Genomic DNA, 23717 nt, shown 5'->3' on the forward strand with positions numbered 1-23717 from the left:
TAGACTGCTACTCGACCCGATGCCTTCAAAGGCCATATCCCTCACGTACAAGAAGCTTCTAAACAATCGGCCTGACCCTATGACCCGACTGCGCCAGCGCTGGGGGGAGGGCCTGGGGGAGATTGATGATGAAGACTGGCGTGACGCCCTGGCGTCCCCCTAGAGAGGTGGCCATTCCCTTGCACCTACGATTGGTACAACTGAAAATCCTACATCGTGTTTATTTTGACTCACGTACACTGTTTAAAATGGGAAGACAACCAGACCCTCTGTGCCTCCGGCGTTGTAATCAGTCAGGCACCTTCTTCCACATATTGTGGGACTACCCCAAAGTCCAAACATATTGGGGGAACATCACGAAGCAGATGGTGAGGGCATGTGGTAAATCTTTGAAGGCTACCCCCCAGCTCTCCCTACTCGTGGGCTTCAACTGGGTGGGCTCTCGGGAAACGCAAAATTGCGCAGAGGTGGGGAGCTGAGACGGTCCCATGCCAAAGGGATTGGGCGATAGACATGGTTAGGGCAATGATTGCCGAAAAATATGTTTTCAAACACAGAGGTTGCCCCAAAAAGTGGGATCACAAGTGAGGGAGATGGAATAAATATAGAGGTGACCTTTGTGTATCCCCTACTATTGAACTAGAGCATGACCGATGCCTCATGCTGGAGGTCTCCGGATTTGACGACACCCTCCCGCCCTGATGCAAACGTCATACTGGCTCCATACTATGTTAACAAAAGGGTTGTGATGCCTATTGCGAATGTTTGTGGGCCTGGGAGCGCATTGCTGCCTAACAGTCCTGTTATGCATAATTATGTGGGGTGGTGGGGTGGTGGATTGTACCCAAATCGCATCATACAATCTGTATTTGCTATGTTTTCACAGTGGACCCAGTTTTCGATTTATCAAAGTACTGTACCATGTCTTTTCTTTTTTGCTCAATAAAAACTGATTAATAAAAAATAAAAAAAATAAATAGCAGGTCACAAACAAAAACAAGTGGCCTTTCTCCTGCCTGACCCAGGAAATCCACTTAAGAGTCGACTGGCAATATCCAACTAAGATTCTAGCAGAAAAAAGGGTTTGGCCCAAACATGAAATAGTATATACTAATGAGTTTTGTAGCGCCTTCCGCTAAAATTAAGTTGAATGGTTATTACTCCCCACCATTGCCTCTTTCTACAACTATGAGGCAGGCGAAACCAGTGCCCCCTCTCCAATTAGACAAAGAGAACACCAATTGGTTTTGTTTGCTGACAAAGTGCTCTGCTCTGCTTGACTGAACCAAATATCACTGCCTCAAAATCTAACCAGCTTAAAAAAATGTATGGCTTTAAAGAAAATTGCACCAATTAAGAGAATGGGAGTTTCGAACCCACAGAAACATTGCAGAGACTTTGGTCTAGGTTAGACTGCTCATTAAACAATTAGGAGTCTATCTACCAGGTTCAGTTAGGTTAGTATATATTCCTGCAATATGCATTCTCCCCTAGATGCTTTATAGAAAAACTGATACAGATGGGACAAGTTTGAGATCTCAAGGCTGGGCCAGATAACGAGTGTTAAAATGAACTCTATTCCATGACTCATTCTTACACAAACTTTGCTAGTCAAGTTTCCTAGTACCCCAATCTCCCAAATACAAAAGAAATTGCGTTTGTCTGGAACTAAGAGGAACGAACAACAGATTATACAGACACCAGGCAGACGGTGGTCTGAGGTTCCCAATATTGAATACTTTATTGATGCATTCAGCTCTAGTTTAGAACTCCCATCCCTTTATAAAAGCTTGAGTTATCCTAGAAGACTGCTCACTGGTCTCATTCCTCTACATTCTGTGGCCTGACAATGTTTCCTTCCCCACAATCACCACTAGTTTTCCAATCTCATCCTTTACCCTGGAATAATAAATCTAGGTTTTGGTAGGTGTGGAAAACGAGGCCCTCCCAATGCCGGATGATATTTTTGCAACCGGGAGTTGCTAAGTAGAGAATTCTATGTAGAGGGATTCAATATCTCACACAGAGATGTCTATCAACTATCTCACCAGTTGCATTGGAACCATACGAAGTCACCAAGCAAACAGAAGGCTCCAGGAGAAACCCTAATTTATAAACTAAAAAAGGGATTGTTGGCTTTCCTTTTTAACTTACAATATACTTAGAAGAACAATAATGAAAATTCTATATATTGAAATAACAATAGTCTAGACTGGCACTATCATCTCTATGCAATCAACATTAAGAAAATTATTGCTATGTAATCAATAAATGGCTCTTTATTCCATCCAGATTAAAGGTGATGTTTGGTAACTCAGGCATATGTAGGAAGAATTGATGGAACACTTGATATGCGATGGCTTCGCGTGCACATCCAGTCCTACTGGAAAGAAGTTCTAGTTCATAACAAGTATGTCACAGAGGTGTGGCTACGACTCAGTTCCACTGCTCGGTTATTGGGTGGAATAAGAGGAAAATAGTGTCTACCCACTCAAGACTTTAACAGGCAAACTAATTACACACCTGTTTTTAGCTGCTAGACTCACAACAGCACACACCTGCTCCATTGACCTCTTTGTTGGACAAAAGTTTGGAACATTTACACAAAGGAGAAACTGTCAGCCACAGTAAACAGCAGAATGTAAAAATTTGGAAAAGTAGCTACCTTTTAAAAATCATAGAGGGTCTTTCACCGCACTGAATGTTATTGTATATCTATGTACTGGAACAAGTCATCCTTTTCTGAAAGCTCTAAAGATAGTGCCGAAATGCAACTACACTGATTCACTGATCTTCATACATCAATTGATAACTTAACTATTTCTGTAATTAGTTTTTTTGCATTTTTATAGTTTGGAAGTTTTGGTACCCCAATCTTCTGTTGTCCCACATCCTTATCCACACATATGAACCATGTCTCTATTTTATAGAACTTAAATAAAGTTATTAAGGGTCTGTAACAGCTCCAGGCACTTTGGAGTCATATTTAGCACAGTCTTGTTATCACAAAGTGTAGGCCACACAGTTGGCTTTGTGGCAAATACGTCACAGTGCGGAATCGGATTTGAATCAAGAATGACAACTGAAAACAAATCATGCACAACGTGAGTAATACATTAATTCCACCTTCATTCGTACAATTATATATAGTTATCTTCTTTTCTGTATCTCTGCTTGTGGTATACATATCATTCTAGTTTCAAAACCTGTGCTTGTTTTTTGAGAAAACAACCTCTACATGTTTCGGGACTCTGTTCCCTTTAGCAGGGGGACTTTGAAATATGCTGTAAATAATTCAGCAGCCTTTGGGTTTTATAAATAATTTAAAAAACGAATTCTAGCCAAACATGGATTTAAAAACTCACCTCCTGTTCTTACTACTTTATTACACGCCACACACTCAGGGGAATCCTCTTATCCTTGTGCCCTAGTACTCCCATATCTGAACGTTTCGCCACATGTGCTCCATACGAGTTGCTGGTCCCTTGTGGGTCAATATTTAAATGTCTTCCTCTGGTCATTCAATCTACTTTTCTGCTAGTTTCCAGAGTCATGTTGGTATTTTTGTTGTTTCTTTTGTAGTTCATGACACTTCCTGAAGCCACCATACTGAGAATCTTACTAATATTTTTAGTGTTTTCTTTAATTGTACTTTCCTGACCAATAACAATGTTCACCATCACGTTGCAAATAACTGTTGGTTTTAAAATTATTTCTATAGTAATTGCGCCATTATTCATACTTGCCAATGATAATTCTGATTTTTAAACCGGGATCGATGCTCCACAGCTTATTTGTGAAATAAGGACCCAAAGTAAATAAAGTGGAGCTAATAAAGTGTGTGCTTAAGTATCCTAAATAATATAGTGTGGAATCTCCCATCCTATTTTTTCAGGAGACAAGCATCTGGCTCACTCTCAGGTATTGGGTACAGATTAGAAAAATACACTGGGTCATTTGAAGGTCTGCCACTTTGGTGGATAGGGAGTACCTCACAAAAGCCAGCTTCTTAGAGAACATTACTTGTTATTTTTTTTGGTTCTCAATCTCCTACACTCTAATATAATTGAATCTCCCTCACTATGGAATACAATTTGTGAAAAGAGCACGTGCAAAAGCTATGCACACCTTCAACTGGCAGCAGATCTTGGCAGAGGAGTACCATCATAGGCAGGACTTAGAATATATTACTGGCAACATTGTGAATTAAACTGAATTACATTCTTGCTAGACTGCACAACATCGATCAGAAGTATACAAACGCTGGTGACCATTCCCCAGAAGACCTTATCCACCTGGCATGTTACTACTGCCTTCTAGAAAACACTTCCTGAGCAGAGGTGGCCGGAGTCTTGCCTTGTGGTTGGGTAGTACCTGTTACTTCTGACCCACATGGATTGCTTCAAGGTTTCATCAATAAATCGTTAATTAAATAGGCCAGATTTCTCAGTTTAGGGTACCGCTGTACTAGATGTTATCTAGGACACCTTGTCTTCCTCTAGGGATGGCAGATGAGATTTACCTTAATTGCTTTAACATCACTGAAAAACATTCTGAAAGTTTTTTGACGAAGGATACAAACTTAAAGGTGAGTTGCCAGAGTTTTGGTCCTAAAAATAAAGGTAGGACGACCACAGCATATACTATCACAGTTAAAATATGCTTGAGGACATCAGTTGTGAATGTCAAATGACACTTATATAATGATTTAACCTAACTGTGCTGTGATGCTTGGTGAGCCGACTACTGAAGCCATACTTTGTGTTTTGTACAATATAAATACAATTATAAAGATTTAAAAACAACTATAGTTAAGTGTTTATAGTAAAAATCATACTATTCAACACCTAATATAAGCTAGAGGGCATTCCCACTTGAAGGAAAAAGGTGATGATTAGCAAAGCATGTAAATAGAAAAAGTCTTTGGGTAAGTACAAATGCCTTGCCATCTTAGTGACAATGAAGAAGTTTAGACCCTGAAGTGGATCTTGAAAATAGAGATATAAAATGCTAAGTGTTCTCTCTCCTTGCAATGCCTGAATTTATTAACATAATATATTTTCATTGCACAAGTCTCCAGGTTAAAATGGTAACGTCCCAACAGAAGCAAATATTTCCATATTGACAAACCGAAAAACTGTTTTTACTGCAATTGTGGAACAGAGGAAAGGGTTGAGACGATTAGAAAGAGATGGGTAAACACTGCGACTAAAAAGAATCAAGATAATATACTGTTCCATAAATATTTCTGCAGGTGACCGAACATTCTGAAGAATTATACGTTGCTGTAGTTCTCAGGTTCACTAGGGCAATAGATGCATTCTCATTAGTACTATTTATTTTCTTTGATGAAGATTCATAATTTTAATCCCATTGAAAAACAACAGACAATGTGTGCTAACTATCAAGATAATTAAATGTTACTCAAATAGACATTCACTTATGTTGTTGATGGAAAAATAAATTCCTGATGTTGAAAAGCAGTGAATTTGTCTATTCAAAAACATTAATCACATACTATACAATTCAGCCATTAAAAACTGTAAATTGAGCTTAAAAAACTAAATTTCTAAAAAGTATGACTGAACCGTTAGAAAAGTATCTGGGAATAAATGAGCTCACAAAGTTACGTGGATTTCAGTGGAGATGATCTCCTGCATCAAAATAACGCAATCTTAACACAGCGCTTCATACCCCAGTTCACCCACTATAGATTGCTTACATGTAGCCGTAAGATCCATTTATTTATTTTTAAATCATAAAAGCGTCTTCAGTGTCATTTTTGTAACTACTAATAAACCATTAATGTCAACATTTTGGGAAAACGCTAGAAAACATCCTCTGCAGAACAGCCAGAAAATAAGCACCAATTACCAGAAACTAGTCTCATGTGCAAGGACCAAAATATATAAATGCTGATGGAATATCTGTGTCTCAATATCAACTTGGAGTTACATTCCAACTCGGCTTAGCTGTACACACTGCATTGTTAATTCCACGGGGAGAAGTGTGAGACGTACGCCCACGTTTTGTCCAAACTTAAATGAGGTATGAGATAGCTCAAAGTTGGGAACTGAAGAATGATGCGGTGGAAAGAGAGCACGCGTTAGAACGTGCTCATTGTTTAAACCCATTTATAAATTTGCCCCTTCCCACCCGCTTGGTAAAAGTTAGGTTAAGCACCTACCCAGATCCCACTCTAGCAGAACTGAAAAACAATATCCACCACAAAATTCAAGGTTGCCTGACACGGACATAACACATTCTCCAAAACATAGCCTTCGCTCTACCCCTCCCCAAACCTTCAGTAACTAGTCTTACTCTGATTTTGAAATCATATCGCACGTGTCAGTTGCTGAACCAGGTATACCCAAATTAGGTCTATTTATTTGTAGCAATTCAAGAATGCACAGTAATATGTAGGGATAACAAGTCACACCATTTTAGTTTGAAATGTTTAAAAACACTTAAAATTTGACACAAGATCAAGGCTCTCCAGACTATAACTAAAAAAAGAGGGGGATATGAGTAAAGAGTTACTACAAGGAGCGTCTGGTATGCTGCTAGTGGGGTCATCTAAAAGATATTCAGACGTTTTAATTGCTACCCCAATGTTTGTACCTGCACTCCTTTTGTACTTCTTTGCAATCACTGATTTAACCAATCAGACTACTGATCCTTTGAAAGCAAGTATGCCTTTAGATTTAGTAGGTTAGTAATTGTGCCTATTTTCATTTAAGATTGTTAATAAAGAAACGTGTAATGGCCAGTACTGCAAATAGACGGCAGCTGCACAGCTGCATTGAAGCAGTTGATTAACAATTACTACAATGGGACAGTCATGAACATTAAAGGAGAGGCAAAGACAATTCCACTCGTCACTCAATTATAAGGGGAATACATGGAGAAAAAAAAGGGGGGACATGGAAGGCTAAAGAAGGATCACAGAGAGCGTGAGGTAGACATGTGTTATATCTGGTTTATGGTATTACACATCTTTCCTGTTTCTCTGCCTCTGCTGCTCAGCCAGTGTGAGCATGCTGTGTGGAACGTTGGTGTGCATGGTGATGTAATGGAATGTGAGGATGCCTGTGATGTGCAGTGTCAGTTGGAGTATGGGCTGAGCAGCAGGGAGGCTGCTCCTGGTGGGGCTAATTACAGATCATACTACATAACTTACTAGAAGACCATCTTAACAACCAAGATCAATAAAACCTTCATGTATAACCTAACCTCGGCTAGAGTACTCCTCCTTTAATCATAACAACATGGGAAGTGGATGAAGAGATGTAGGAGTGGGAAATGGGGATAACACATGGCCTGATTCGAAAATATGGGGACCAAAAGGTAGCCACTGAAAGGTGGAGCGGAAGAGAGAGACCAATGCAAAAAAATGAGGGACTAAAGAGAAGTCCAGGTTAAGAGAAAGGAGTTGGGGAAAATACATAGTGTGTTATTGGGGAAACAGTAGGACCGTAGAAAAACAAGACAAGATGGCAGTCGCTACGGAAGCGGATGGGAAGCGTACAGCATTTTAGTGGCAACAAGGGTGGGCATGGGGGCTGATGAGAAAATATTGGGACTGAAAGAGAGTCACAGGAGGCTGATGGGGATCCATTAGAAGAGGGTATGGAGTTGCAGAGAAAGTGTCAAGGAAACAAAGACAGGATTGCATGCAAAATCAAAGTTTTATTCACCTTAAGTCAAACCTTCACAGAAGATATCACATTCCAAAAAGTACTTCAAAAGGACTTCTTCATGAATTGAAATGAAACCTAACTAAACATGAAATCAACCTTTACATTTGTGAAGAACACAGAAACCCAGTGGCCATAGCCCTCACCCACGGTGCCTCCCCCGAACTGGATCAATTTTACAGTGGCTAAAATATACCTTAAGAAGATATGAGGGACAAATGAGGATAAAGGGGATATGGAGTAGGGTACAACAACACTGCAGGCTTCGAGAATTCTGTGTTTGCCACAAATGTCAAGGGATTGATTCTCCCCGCACCATAGCCACAAAAATGTAAAAATCTCACTGAAGTCTGGAATTTGTTTCTTTTTTTGTGGAAGCTTCCCTTTTAACTTTAGCATCAGAGAAATAAGGAGGAGAATTTCCTATAACCTAACTTTGCCACATCACTGAGCTGGGACTTCGTCTTACAACTGTTGAATGACTAACATATTGCACATTTTATACTTACATGCAACTTTTGGAAGAGAACCAAATCTTGAGGAGGCTGTCAATATTCCTAAAAATAAAAATCATTGTTAATACTTTTATATTGGCTGCCTAGGCCACCGCTAAAACATCTTCATGCTCACTCTTTAAAAGTCGCTCGCTAGGAGTAAGTTGGGTATTTAAGTACAGGGTTTCTTCTATTGTCAATTAGTGTGAAAACATGAACCACTCTGAGGCAGGAGTTGGGATTGTTCTTTCATCTACTAGTAAGGTCGAGGCCATTTGGTGTGCAGTGTGTTTCTCCTAAATTCTAGTAGTTCTTAAGCTGTAGTCGGAGGACCCTTAGGGGTCCGCGAGATTTGCGCAGGGGTCGGTCCGCAACTGTGTTACCAAATTTAATATTACAATTAATACATTGAAATTAATAAAGTATATACAAGTCAAGAAGCAAAATTGAAAATGTGAATTTTATTTCTATATTTGATTGTGAATTAGACAAAATATGTCAATCTTTGGGCATTTATTTGGTGTATATTGGTTTCTGTATTTTAAATCTAAATCCGGTATTAGTAAAGCACAAACTACTCACCCCTAAGGGTCTCAAGGTGCTGGGAGACGTCAAGGAGATTAAGTGAGCTATTGCCCAGAGTCACATAGTGCTGATCTGAGCTGCCGCCGGGGATCAAACCGCGAGCCCTGCGCGCCGGAGTCAGCTACCCTGGTGTATTGTTTTGAAGTTGAAATCATAGAAATTGCTTAGGCTGGAGGCAGCTTCAAATAATGATTCAGGGTTGGGGGGGGTGTGATCCCCGGATTCCAGTCATAATTAATAAGGGGTCCACAGAGATCAAAAGGCTATAAACCGCTGTCCTAATCTATAGAGCCAAACAGTAACATTCAGTTTCCCACTCCCCCAACCCCCGAGTTCTAAATTCTTCAGATGTAGAGCAATACTACTAGGATTGTAACTGAGATAGCAGCACAGGGAAGTAATTGTTACCACCACTGCGCTGTTAGACAAGCTGGAGGCACAAAGCTGTCCTTTACTCCTAAATCCAGTTCCCTTAGTTTTCAAACTTGAGCTAACATGTTACCAAAAAAGAATATTAGAAGGGGTTGAAAACAAACAATTCAGGAGGACTAGGTAAAATAGATCTCTCCTCTAAGCAGGGAAATAGGATCCAGAATGTACCGCAGGTCTATGCAGTTAGCCTCTACAGCTCAGTAAAACTGACATGCCTTTGCAATATGAGGGAAACTGGCTCTGGTGAAAAGGGTATGTGCTCATCAGCACTGGGAGTACACTTGACATCAGTGTTGAGTAACGAAGAACCTAGGAGCATTACTTTTTTTACTGAACGTCTCTTCCTGAACAATGTAGGACTCGGGTGCAAACATTTTTAGCTAGCGTCTCCCACTAGTCTAGAATGAGGCCTCCACCAGCTGAGGTGTAAACCCATTATCAAGGCAGAATGTGCAATTCCAGTTCAAAACAGATTTCATGGGGGATGTGAAAGTGATTATACATACAGTTATGATTCTCAGCCTGAATAGAGCCCTATTGACCTAAGTGAATGGAAAAAAGAGATTTTATGGCCAGAAATATATCCCCAATTTTGAGCAAACTGACGTGCATACCTCATAAGCATAGGACAAATGTCACTCACAGAATGGGGGAAAGTAGAAGTTATCGTCCAGTTGCATGTTCAGTTGTGTGGCATGTGCACAAGCAATCTCTGGGAAGTACAATAAAGCATATTCTGAACAGCAAGGACAATTCCAGGTAGAGTTCAAAGAACACAATCAAGGGGATAGCACCTGGCGCCAGTTGGAAAGTAGAATGAGATGGACTGGCCAATCAAAGCAAGGAAGCTTAAAACTACTGAAATAGAAATGGTGCACTAGCCTACCAGGCCAATTAAAAGTTGTCCGATGCCAGTGCTTTTAATAACTTAAACCTACAGAAACTCCATCAGTTCATGTGGGGGTCAGCCAGCTGGATGTGCAAGTGATTCCTGTATGTCAAGGACATACCTGCTGGACCGATTGAGCAGACTTCAACCACTATTACAGGACAGATGCAGACTTTAAAGACTCTCCTGCTCTCTGCACTGCACAAAAGGTGTTGTTTCTGGTCATTACCTTAAGACCTTCCCCTGCTATGGAATGACTGAATGAGAACTAGGGGAGTAATAAGAAAGAGACTATTGATGGCCGAGTCTATGATTAAAAACGTGAGTTAGGCAGGAATTGCAGACGATGCTATAAGAACATATTCCAGGTGTGGATTAATTGTGCATCTCTGTCTATAACCCAGTTCTTTGCCACAGTGCCAACAAAGACATTCTTAGTTTGGTGAAAAACTTTCTTAGTAGCAATGAGGACATTCCCTTAAGATACTCCTCTGGTCTTAATTCAATATTTGTCTTCATAGTCTTTGTCACTCGTGATTTCCTGCTACATCCCAGTGATTTTGTTCTTGCCTTTTCTTTGATCTTTAACTCTACATTTAATTTGTTTAAATTCATATTTCTCTGTATCCTCCACCAATCTGCACAGAATTCATTTTTCTCAGATAACGTTTATCCAAGTAAAGATAACCAAGTCCCGATTATTTCTATGTATTTCATCTCCATGATATAAACTCAACCAGCCACTCAACAGAACTCGCTAAAGAAAATAAAGAAGACTTAGCACTAAATGATTTTATTCATGCTTGAAATCTACTTATTGGTACCAGTTTCTGAAGAAGTTTCTCTCACTTGTCTTTAAGGCCTAGTCGTTTTTTCTGTGCTCGAGTCCCACTCACATATATCTCAGAAGCTCTTAGCCTAGCACTGATCTCCCCCAATAGTTGGTAAAACACTGAGCCTCAATATTTACATTTAGGTTTATAGAGACGAAGGGTACGATTGATCTTTTCCTACATGAAAGCCTCTTTTATAAGTCCCACCAAAGAGGAACCACTAAAAAGAGAAGGCCAAGACCTATAGTGATGAACTTCTTCAGTATTCCAGTCAAGTGTTTCCCAAATGTGACTGCATCTCGGACCTGTGCAAAAACTTCTATTTTAGTCTTGCCTTGATTAGGACTTAGGGTGTTATCTCTTATGCACAGTATGGCACCACACATCTTCTCAGAAGCCCAATTGTTGTCCATTCAAGAAGAACAGTATCGTCCTCATGACAATGTGCATCACATTTCCTTGTGTTCACATTTGAGGGAAGGTATCTCACACCTATCTTGATCTCTTCCATAACTGCCTTGTAGAGTTCCAAACGATAACCCTGCCTGGCTATTTTAATGGTTCCAGTATTGATTAACCCCCACATCCTCACCAGCTCCTACCCATCTCACACTAACTACTACATAGTTGATTTATGATTAGTACTAGCCTCAGCTGGAATAATCATTATTTATAATAGAAGTTTACTGCAGATAGACCTAAATTCCTGGCTGAAGTTGACAAGTAAACGTGTATACCATGCATGCTGTGTTAGCCCTTCCCAAGACCACATCTTTCCACTCAATATGCCAGAGCTGTAGATGATAGTAGGTAAAATATGCAGGTTTGAAACCTGCATGACTTTGCATGTGTGGATACCAAAGCAGGCCTGACTGGCTGTGTGACTGTACAGCCTGTAACCGTTTGACTTGGGCACGGACTGTGACAACACAACCACAGGACACGAATGTAAAGGAGAAAGTAAACTATTCAGTGTAAGCTGTGCAATACATAAAGTATTATTTTTATTATTATTATGATCTTTAATATTAAAGAACACGTAATTAAGATTTTTCACCCTTTTTTTAAATTTTTTTTTTAAGGCACCTGCCACTGGTCACAGACACATAGAAACACAGACACCCACACCCACACATACATCCTTCCCCGCCCCTTCAAGGGTTCAGTGGGGAAATCATTCCTGAGAACGAGGCAATATCACAGCATAATTTTGTAAGGAATTTCATGCAAATGTTATGCTTGCACTTGAACTCTACATTCCATAATTTCTCGTGCAATGGTGACACAAAGAGGACAAACATACCTAAATTCTCGCTTAGCGTTAACATAATATCTTATCTCGAGTTTAGAGCGGCTGACCGGGCTGCTAACGCAGAGGCTGATAGCCAGCTTAATAGTATGGGCTGTGGTAGAAGGCAAGAAGATAAGTGGTCTTTCTGCAGCTCAACCGGATATCTCTCTCCTCGTCTCTGAACTGGCCAGGACTGGGCTCTTTGTGGCTGCAATGAATGTACTGTGCCATCCTGCAACTGTCAAGCAGGGCCACTGACGACCGCCAGGCAGCCACTTGATCAATGGTTCAGGATCTGCTCAGATTTTGCACCAATCACATATTAATTCCCAGGCATGTTCAGATTTATCACCAATCAGATACTAATTCTGAAGACATATTAAGCTTTGCCACTCTTTACAAGGTAATTCGTCCAGGTGGGAGAGAAATACCTTATAGAATCGACTAGGACCAGGCCATAGACCCCTGTAAGCCAAACCCTCACCATGTCAACAGGGAGTTTTGAATAACTTGTTTTACTGTTCGATCCCTTGATGGGCATGGAGACAAGTATTACATCACCAAGGAGAGGCCAAGGATTGAATAACTAAAGACGCACCACTCTTTCTCCCCCTCAAATGCTATTTTCTTAGCAGAGTAACTAAATATAAAGTAGATATAGCTGCGCGACTTGGACAAGCTGTTCTGATCTGCCAAATAAGCCTTTTTCCTACGTTGTATTACGTTTTTCTTCAATTTGGCAATCAGTGAGTAGAATGTGCGTGCTCCATATTTGGTCCATCAGCAGAGGCCAGATTTGTTAACAGGGATCAACTAGAGTGAAACCCTGACCTAGGGATGGCACGTCCCCTCATCGCAGGCTATGAAACAACTGTTGGTGGTGGCAGTGTGACTCTAGTCCAGTGGAAGAGGCTTTTTAATCTTATCCTCTGGAAAGAAAGACTACAGGTGTTCCCCTAGAACGTTTCATCCAGTTACCCATAATGTGGTGTGGTGGTGGTGTCAGTAGTGGTGGTGTTGGTCGGTCATATAAACACTGAAGTTTTAATTTGGGACACCATGTGCATGGCTAGCCATAATGGCCCACACAGCACTTGTGTCCTGGCCCTCCGCCACTCCTCCCCCAGGCCTGTTGGGTGGGGAAACCTTCCTATATACTTCCTTAAGTGCAGTTTTCCACTGCTCTGCTGAAGCTACCACCGACTCCTCCTCCATATTGCTGGTAATTGCCATGCTTACTGGGAAGGAGCGGCCGGAGCCGAGTGCTTGTGTGGTGAGGAACATCTGAGGCAGCCGGGTAGAAGTTGGTATTACAGAGGCAGTAGAATGTAAGCTATGCGTTGTATGTGTGTCTTACTCTGCACTTGTGTGTATCTTTGCCTGCAAAAAGTTTATGTTTTCGTGTCTACATGTGTATAATTATAGGGCCCATGCCTGGCATAAAACTGGGGAATTCATAACAACATCTGGGAATCCATGGCATGATGCAGAAGACTAGGACAATAATGGCACTGACAAAATATTGTTAAATCTGGTCACTTAATGGGTATCCATGGCATGTAGATGCTCACCTTTGTAATAATGCTGACCCTGGCATAATGCTGGTAATTCCTGGCACAGTGCATTTATGCAACAATGATACCAGTCCTTCGAAATGCTGGTCCTGGCATAATGGTGGCAGTTCCTGGCATATTGTGGCCCTCCGTGCCATGACTATTTTCACCCCTGGTATAATAGCAGTCCTGATTTTATAGTAGTAATTCCTGGCATACTGTGGACATCCGTGGCATGCTGATGCCCACCACCGGTGCAATGCTGGCCATGGATAATGGTGGCAATTTGTGGCATATTGTAGACATCCATGGCATGACTTAGCCACCACTAATACAATGCTGGACCTAACATAATGGTTGTCATAACATATGACTGAGAATGTACTTGGTGGGGTAGGATTTTAAAACTGTACTGTTATGTGCCACTATTGTACAAGACATTCTTAGGGTAGGTGAACCTGCAACACAACACTCCTGAAGAGCTTGTACTGGAGAACCATGAAGAATAAGTGACCAATCTTTGGTACTACTCTTTCTGGTACTTCCCACCACAGGTTACTCACCTTGGAAATCAGTACCAAAGCAAGGACCCCTCCAAAGAGTTGGGTCTGAGGAATGGACTTACACCATGAAGCCCTAAAGGACTGAACAGGCAAAATGGCTCTACTTGCAAACATGCAAATCAAAACAGCCTGATGATGGTATGGACAGATGCCCATGTGACTGCTGAGCTGTAGTCGTGGATTTTGTCCTGGTGTAATGAGCCGTAGAGATCTCGGGAGAATCCTTTAAGATGAAGGCCTAGCAAAGTTTGATGGAAAGAACAATCGTCTTAGTTATCAGGATAAAGTATGCTTCTGCACTGTCTTTCCTCTGTTTGCACCACCGAAACCCACAATTAGTCTACAGAAAATCCGCGCAGTCATTTCTCATTGGAGTTATGCAAGCTCCGTGGATCTAGGATTGCACCAACTGAAGACTAAGGTGGCTTCATACAGCATAAAATCACGCAGGTCAAGTGATCATGGGCGCTCTTAGATTCTCTCGTGTCAAGCCTATTTCGTCTTCTTTATGCTGTCTCTCTGGCAAAGTACAAAGTACCTTCAGGTCTTCTTCCAAAGCCACTGTACATGCAGGACAATTCTCTTGCTTTCATAAAGATCCGTCTTCAGTCTACCATAGCAATGCTGTCTCATGTTCCTCGATTTAGAAAGGAACAGTTTGGGGGCTGTTGTTTCCATGCTTTGATACCCATGCTGTGGCACCTGCGTCCTCTCGCCATCAGAATGAATAATTACTTTCTGAACTTTCAACAAACAATCAAGATCTTGTGGTTTACACAGCGCTCTTGATCCAATATTTAAAGAAGCTCCATTATGCTGCTTTTAGCCTCAGGACCATTGCACACACTGCTGTGTAAACGCTTTACAAATGCCATTTACCATTAGTATATGCATTTTAACAAGGTTCATGCAGAATATCTCTTTCTGTGTATAGTCAGTCAGTATAGACCAATCCCGCTGTTTGTTTGAAAGTGAGTTTGTTACTGTTTGCCTGCATGTTTCCACCCTTTTACCAATCTCTAATATTCTATGCATTGGCCTGCTTCAGAATATTTAATATTCCTATGACTGAAATTAACTTTTGACAACTGTCTTATTGTGTCTTTAGTCACAATAAAATAATGTATACAAAAGTTAATTTACTATCAAAGTTTCATTCTCAATTCAAATGATATCTAGAAGATTTAAAGAACGAGCTAGTAAAATGGCCAACTCGACAATATTACAGGATATTAAATACAGCGTAGCACCAACAACTTACACTGTTTCTACTTGTGGCAGCTTCCATCAGTCCGTTCATTACCAAAGTCTCCATGTTCCCAAATATTTCACTGTGAAATTTCACACAGCACTTTCACTAGACTAATGCACAAGTACTACTGAGATGAAACGTGTAGAGAGATTTGCACAATGTATTTCTATGTGAAACTAAGATCATGTGTAGGCTGAAAAAGGCATACAACATCCTCCACACAATACACCTGTATGTGGGAGAGCAGGTCGATTGGTTAGCTGTAGTTCCGTATAGGCCGCAAATGTCTTTTGGAAGCACAAGTCCGTAGACAAGCTGCCAATTTGTGAAATGCAAAGGACAACAGTAAAACATTTCGGCATACTTGTGTAATTTACCTCTGGAAATGAGACCCTGGGTGAGCACCATGCTTACTGCTGAAAAGGGAAGCGCTGCGGAAAAAACAAAGTGAAAATCGTTTTACCACTCGATACATAAAGTACAATTAGCTGCCACATTAGCTTGCAAACCCATTTGCTTTATGAGATGCTCTCCATACATTTCATTTGATATATCGTTGACAAATTAAGCAGGTTTTCAAAAGCCCCTAACTTCAAGCAGTTTAGGAGAAGTTGATGATTTGGGTTGACTTACAAAGGGTCAGTTAATTCTGAATTTGCTGTTATATCAAGCTTTGGAACATTCAATAGCACTCACACCTTCTCAAGCTATTATCTGTGCCAATGTTGTGCAGCATTGACAAAAAGCATTTTTCCTGACAAAAGGTGGAAAAAAGAAAACGCCAAAAAAGGTACAAATATGCAGCTGTGGCACTTTGTCGGCGCACGCATGCATCATTGCGCATGTGTGTGCCTACGAAATGATATAGGTGACTTTTTTTTATTTACAAATCTAAGAAGCATTGGTAAATTTAAACAAGCATTTGCAATTCAAACCGTCCCGCCTTTGGGACCTTCAATGTATTTACCTATGCAGCACATTATTGTGGGTACAGCAACATTTACTGTTCTAATGTGCCCAAAGGAAGGAAAGGGTGCAGTACCACAGGTGTCCCTTGGGGCCTCTTTTGGCCACATAAGGTACCTTTTTCAGCAATATAGCAGTGCCAGCAAAAACGTGGTAGCGTATGCAAGGAACATCTAAAAATATATTTGTATGTTTGTTTCAAGATGGCAGATGACAATCTTGTAGCAGTACATAAAAAAACATGTAAATGTACACAAAAGCGCATTTTTTAAAAAAAAGTTGAGGCCCAGCGGTGATTGGCAGTTGCTGAGTTGCACTAAAAAGAAACCATTTTGTTTTTAAACATTGCAAGGGAGAGTTGGGCGAGCCATAATGGAGGAGCAAATGGGATATAACTGAATGCAAGGGGAAGCAAAGGAGGAGAGGAAAAACATTTAGGATAAAATGTTAGGCACGTGTGGGGATAGAAATTGATGAGTTGGGAGTGGTGTCTGGAGGGAGCAACACGGAGCGCATGCAGCACACGAGAGAGAGCTAGAAAAAGGATGCACTCTCACAAAGTGCTATAAGAAAAAGTTCCAAGAATATGAGCAGTGGAAGGATACAACTCATTCAGTCAAAAGGATGGTAAAGAAGAAAAGCTCACTTACCTATTGTAATGTTCACACTGGTGGATACTCTAACTGCAAGAGCTGCAATTGTGAAATATTATCAGGTCCGAAACTGGATTCGGAGACCTTGAAAGCGATAGATCCTGCATGTTGCCAAGGGACACGGTTTAACTCTGTGACAGCCTCAAGACGCCCCAGAAGTGACGCAGCAGAATCACTTACAGGCACTATTCCTGCAGTTGATGTCAATTTCTGTTTCGTTAGTATTTGCCAGTCTCAAACAAGATCAAATCAGACAGGTTGCCGAAAATCAACTTGCGACCATTTCATAATGTGTAGCTATCCACTCCACAAAACAGGGGGGGCAGGAGAGCAGTCAGGATTTTTTAGTTGGATACAATTTACCCAAGAAAGAGTGTTATCAGGATGTTCTTCTGATGGATACTTCCAACCGCAGACTCCTCAACAGCAGAATAGATACCCAAGCAGTATCTCGCAAAAGATAGAGAGTCGAAGTAGTTGAAAATGTTTTGCAGGATCGAGTGGGCAAATTACACTCTCTGTAGACTTGACTGTCAAGGCAGTAGTGCTTGGTGAACCTGTGCACTAAGACCCATGTAGCAGCCTGACAGAGGTATAAAACAGGACCTCCCATTACTAATACCATTGTATTGGCCTTAGCCCTGGTAGGACAAGCCTAAAGGTCTCTGGGGGGCTCCTTCTCCACTAGAGCGTAGAACACCATTATGCATTGGACGATCTAACATGACAGAGCTATTTTCTGTGCCACCTTTTCCTGTTTGGCACCAGCAAACCCCACGAAAAGCTGATCATCAACACAATATTTCTTTGTGTGTTCGATATAGAAGCTTAGGAATCTCTTTGCTTCTCCTCAATTTAGAAGAAAGTGACAGACAGAAATATGCTAGTAGGGTAAATGATTGTCCTACATTGAAGAGTGATACCACATTAGTCAGAAAGGCAGCCCAGGTCCTCAGCACTAACTTGTCAGGAAAGAAAGAGATGCACTGAATTTATATTGACAGTGCTTGCTGTTCACAGACAAGAATTGCAAAACTGGTTGGAAAAAGGAAGACTGTCTTAGCAGTCAAGAGCCGCAAGGTACAATTGTGCCTGGGCTCGAACGCCATGCACATGAGAAATGTGAAGATCAATTTAAGGTCCGAATGAGGCATAATGAACAGTTTCATGGACTCATGTTAAGCCTTTCAGAAAATGCATCACAACAGGTGACTTAAAGATTGAAGTCTGGTCTAGCAAACATAAAGGGTCGACTTGAGACCTCTGACTGTGCCCACTGCAAACCCTTGTTGGGCCAACAAAAATATAAACAATATGTTATGTTAGCATCACTTAGTATAGCATGGCAAAGCATCCCCGGAGGAATATCTCAGAGCTTCTGCTGAAGTAGAATACTAGCAAAACTAACTAAAACAGTCATGTTTTAGGAGTTTTTCAAAACTTTCCCAGATCTGTACACACGCGAATTGGTAGGGGAAGTTTATTCCAGTAGAAGGGGCCCAGGTAGGAGAAAGACCTCCCACCAAATCTGAAAATATGGATCCGTGCAATTTTAAGTAGGGCTTTGTCTGTGGATCTCATCAATTTGGTTGGGTGATAGTATCCAAGTCTATTTTGTAGAGAGGCTGGGGCATTGCAATTCAGGGTTTTATAGGTAAGGCAGCACATCTTAAAGATGAGCCTTTTCCTAATAGGTAGTCAATGCAGAGAGCGTAGTATTGGAGCAGAGGGAGAACCAGATGGAGCAGAGGGAGAACCAGATGGGATATTTTACACAAGTTTAGCTGCAGTATTCTGCACCACCTGCAGTTTGGACAGTAAAGTCTCATTGGCACCAACATGTAGAGCGTCTGATAATATAGTCCGTAAGAGCTCAAGCCGACAGATCCCACATCAGGCCACAAACAACTTCCAAAATCCAGAGACATACATTTCGTAGCAGGACGTTTGGTTGCCAAGATCACATCAAAACTGTTCAGTTGCCACTGTTCTATCTCCATGCATAGAGGTTTAGGTTCTGAATATTCAAGTGCAGGAACCTGCCCTGTTTTTGAGACATAAAGGTCCTCTCAAAGGGGTAGCCAGATTAAATACTCAGGCTCCAGAGATCAGAATACCTCACCCTCCTGGCCCAATCTGGGCCGATCAAGATGACTTGAGCTCGGTCTGTCAAGATTTTCTTCAAGACTCTAGTTAGAAGAGGAAGTGCTGTGAATGCGTATAGGAGGCCTGTATTCCATAACAGATGAAATGTGTTTCCTAAAAACCTTCCTTGTTGAAACGTCAGCAAGCAGTAGTGGTGTTCTTGGGAGTAGCGAAAATATCCAAAAAGGCCCACCTCACTGATTGTAGATGCCTTGAATCACCCTGGAATGAAAAAACCATTTGTGATGCACCAGCTGATGTCTGGCAAGTTCGTCCGCTCTGGCTTCCATAGAACTTTTGAGGTGATTAGTCCCTGGAAAAATCCCCTGCTGATCTAGCCACCTAGCACAGGGCCTCCTGGAATAAGGCCCAAGAGCCCTGCCATGCTTGCTGGAGTACCACATGGCGGAGTGTTGTCCATATGAACCTGACCAAGCCTTCCTTTGATTGCTGGTTGGAAGGCTTAAAGGGTTAGCCATATGGCTTGAAGCTGCAATGGACTGATGTGGAGCTGGCGCTCTGCTGGAGACCACATACCCAATGTCCACCTCTCCCAGGTGACCCCATGTAACCCAGAGACAATGCATCCACCACTACTGTGAATTCATGGAGTGTAGGCAAAATGATCTACCACATCAGGTGGGTGTCTGCTGGCTACCATTGAAGTTCCGCGGGATCTATCTTCTGTGGTACGTATGGGGTCAGACAGACTACCCCAGTGGTGCCGAGCTCACTGAAACCAAAGGTCCCACATGTGTTATCTGGCACTCGGGACAAGGAGGATGCATGAGGCTAGGAGTCCGAGGAACATCAGAACCATCCTCCCCAAGACCCAGGGCTGAGTACAATGCCATATCCAGAAGGTCCATGACCCGCTGTGGCAGTGGAAAGGCCTTGAATGCCACTGTGCCAGGATAGCCCAGTATAAGGTGAACCATCTGCATTGGTGTCAGGACTTCAGTACACTGATAGAAAATCCCAGGGATGGCAGAAGGGTGACCGTCAGCCACAGTGATCTGCAACTGACTGTGGTGAGCCTACCTTGAGCAACCAATGGACGAGGTACTGTAATACATGCATTCCAGAATAGCAAAGATTGTCTGCCACCACCTCCTTTTTAGACATCTGAGGGGCCGGGGTGAGGTCAAAGAGTAGAATAAGAAATTGGAACTGTTTCGCCCCCACTGTGAACCACATATAAACTATGTGGGACTGCAAAACTATCACTTGAAAATACGTGTCCTGTAAGTCCTAGGACATCCCCTCGGCAAAGTGCAGAAAGATCCTGAGGCACAGTACGCATTTTGAATTTGTCAGTCTGTATTAAGGTATCCAAAGGCCGGAGGTCAAAAATGGGTCTAAGTTCTCCATCCTTCTTGGATGTGAGGAAGCAGCAACACCCTTGGTATATTTCTGACTGGTGGCCAAGAGGAGACTGACCTCCTGCATAAGGATGGTAGCATGGTCTGAGCGGAGACAGGGAAAATTCATGTTGGAAATAAAGGTAGGCAGTAGACCCTTTGAATGATGTGCAATACCCATCGATTCAACATGATGGATTTACATCCAGGGAACAAATGTTGGTTGTCATTCTAAAAATGAAAATCAGTGCAGCTTGGTGGCCACTGATGATGGGGAGGAGGAATTAGAGGATTTTGGTCCCTGCTGATGTGAATGACTTCGGCTACCATCGAGCTCCCTGAAACCCGTGAAAGGTCTGAGCTGGTTGCTGAACAGGTTGGGAGGGCTGCCACTTTCTGTATTCTAGGCCTCACAAGTTGCCCTTTGAAACTTCTTCATTACTGTTAAAATTGATGAGCTGTGGAGTCGAATACTAAGGAGTAGGCCAGCGCATGGCTATCTTTAAACCTCTCTTAACGCTTGGTCGGCCTTCTCCCGTAAAAGTCTAGAGCTGTTAAAGGCTATGTCCATCAGGAATGCTTGGACATTCTTCAAAATCCAGTTGCACACACCTAAGTGTGCCACCTGACTGTACGCTGGCGCCCATGGCACGACCCACGTAGTCTGTATCACTGAGGCCAATATGCAAGATATACTTTGCCGCAACCTGCCCATCTTAGATGTTCTGAGCAAAGGAGTCTCTGAGATCTTCTGGGATGGCTGGCAAGATTAGATTCCACTAGTAGTATTCCTCAGTGAATGCGTGTATCTGTGCAGAAGACCATACGGCAAGGCTAGCTTAAGAGAACAATTTCTTTCCAAATATGTAATTATAATTTGATTTCCTGTGCACAAGGGAAAGCATTTTGATTAACATTATAAGTCGATGCTTGTAACACAAAACCTTCTGAAGTCAAGTGCCAAGAGAGGAATAATGGGTCATCAGGAGCAGGTTTATGTCACCTAGCAACAGGTAGACTGACTGGAGGAGATAAGCTGACGTGATATTCAGCCAAGTGGTAATTTGAGTATCCATAATTGCCTCATAGAAGAGCAATAGTGGTTCTGTAGAGGCCAGCCCCAGTTTGGAGAATTTCAGTAAGTAAACCTGATTTTGTTGTGGAACAGCACAGTGCATGCTGCTCAATGTCAGATCCCTTTGCAAGCACGCCATTGAAATCTGGGATACCATCACCACTACCATCAAAGTAATGTTCAGCATTAAGATCTGGCTCATGCCGTCCTCAACCCCTGACACTGCAACCACAATGCTCCATGGCTACAAGTTGATACACAGGGACCGGGCCAACAGACATGGAGGAGGCGTCACCATCATCCACAAGGAGAGCCTCTATTGCACTACCACCGACGAAACCTCAACAATCTTGAAATACCTCAACTTCGGGATCCGAATCAACACAAACAAAATTGCCAGAGGAACCCTCGCCTACAGCCCCCTGTGCTCCCGCCCTGGCTTCTGCGACATCACCAAAATCATCACCCTCTTGGCAATCGACTCCAGGAACGATATTTTCCTTGGCGACCTCAACTTCCACCTCAACGATCAATGACCCCCCCAACTCCGCCAAACTCCTGGAAAGCCTGAGCAACGTCGGACCCACGCAACTAGTCATCAACCCCACACAGTGCACAGGACACATCCTCGACCCCATCTTTACAGCCAACGACAGAATCAAATTCAGCGACATCCCCGAACTCACCTGGACAGACCACAATATAGTCCACTTCACCATCAGAGGCTCAACACTACACACCGCCACTTCCCCCCACCCTGTGCGCTGAAGTTGTAACAGAATTACAAAGCCCCAGTGGACTGCCACACTCAACGCCAACAGATCTCACACCTCAGCAACTTCGAGATAGCTACCCAAAACTTCTCAGACAGGATTACCAACTGCGCCACCACTATCGACCCCATGAAAATGACCAGCACCAGAAGATCCACCAAACATGCCAGTTGTTTCACCCCGAACTCCCTGCCTTCAAAAGTGAGTGCAAACGACTGGAGAGAGAATTGCCCTCCAGCAAAATCCCTTCAGACCTCACCACCTTCAAAAGACAAGCACCAATCACACAAAAGAGCCTTTCAGCATCGTTAGAGAACTCTCATGCCACCGAGACCTCAATCCGCCCTTCCCTAGCACTCTGGGACTCCTGGCAGACTACTTGCACAACAAGATAGCAGACATCTACAGCAACTTCGACCAGCAGCCATCCGACCTCAACCACCTCCTGACACACCGACAACTCTCACAGCCACTTCACCAAATGGACTCACCAAGTCCATCACAATGACGATCATGACCTTCATTTACCCTCGAGCACTGACAGACCACTGCCCCCACTACATCGTCAACCTGGGACAGAAGGAAATCAGCAGCACACTCGCCACCATCCTCAACTCTTCCATCACCTCTGCCGACCCCAGCGAGCTCAAGAACTACCGCCCTACCTCACAGCTCCCCTTCCCGGCCAACGTCCTGGAGAAAGCCATCAACTGCCAGCTCACTGATCACATGGGAGGAAAGAACCTACTTAGTGCCTCCCATCCAGGCTCAACTCAAACCACAGCACTGACACCGCCTTGATAGCTGCAACCGACAACATCAGGGCCATCCTAGACAGTGGCGAGCCAACCGCCCTGATCCTCCTCGACCTCTCAGTGGCCTTCAACACCGTATCCCACCACACCCTCATTGCTAGACTCCACCACATCAGCATCAGAGACAACACTCGGAAGTGGATCTCCTCCTTCCTCCTTCCTCACAGTATGCACAAAGAATCCACCTTTCTCTATTCACCTCAGAACCCAAGATCATCATCTGTGGAGTCCCCCAGGGACCATCTCTAAGCCCCACCCTCTTCAACGTCTACATGACCCCATTGGCTGACATCATCCGCACCCACAGAATCAACATCATCTCATACGCAGATGACACCCA

General features: G+C 42.6%; 1 protein-coding gene across 1 annotated transcript in view; it reads right to left on the reverse strand.

Annotated features, from left to right (window-relative positions):
• OCIAD1 (OCIA domain containing 1) overlaps positions 1 to 23717 on the reverse strand; it is a 241657-nt gene that overhangs the window by 57239 nt on the left and 160701 nt on the right. Inside the window, exons 3-4 of the mRNA XM_085642115.1 lie at positions 15967 to 16020; positions 8207 to 8254 (exon numbers count right to left, since the gene is read on the reverse strand). Coding sequence (XP_085498241.1) covers positions 8207 to 8254; positions 15967 to 16020 — 102 coding nt within the window. The remainder of the gene's footprint in view (positions 1 to 8206; positions 8255 to 15966; positions 16021 to 23717) is intronic.

This window comes from Triturus cristatus, chromosome 2_2 (genome assembly GCF_964204655.1).
Source record: "Triturus cristatus chromosome 2_2, aTriCri1.1, whole genome shotgun sequence".
In the NCBI taxonomy this organism is placed as follows: domain Eukaryota; kingdom Metazoa; phylum Chordata; class Amphibia; order Caudata; family Salamandridae; genus Triturus; species Triturus cristatus.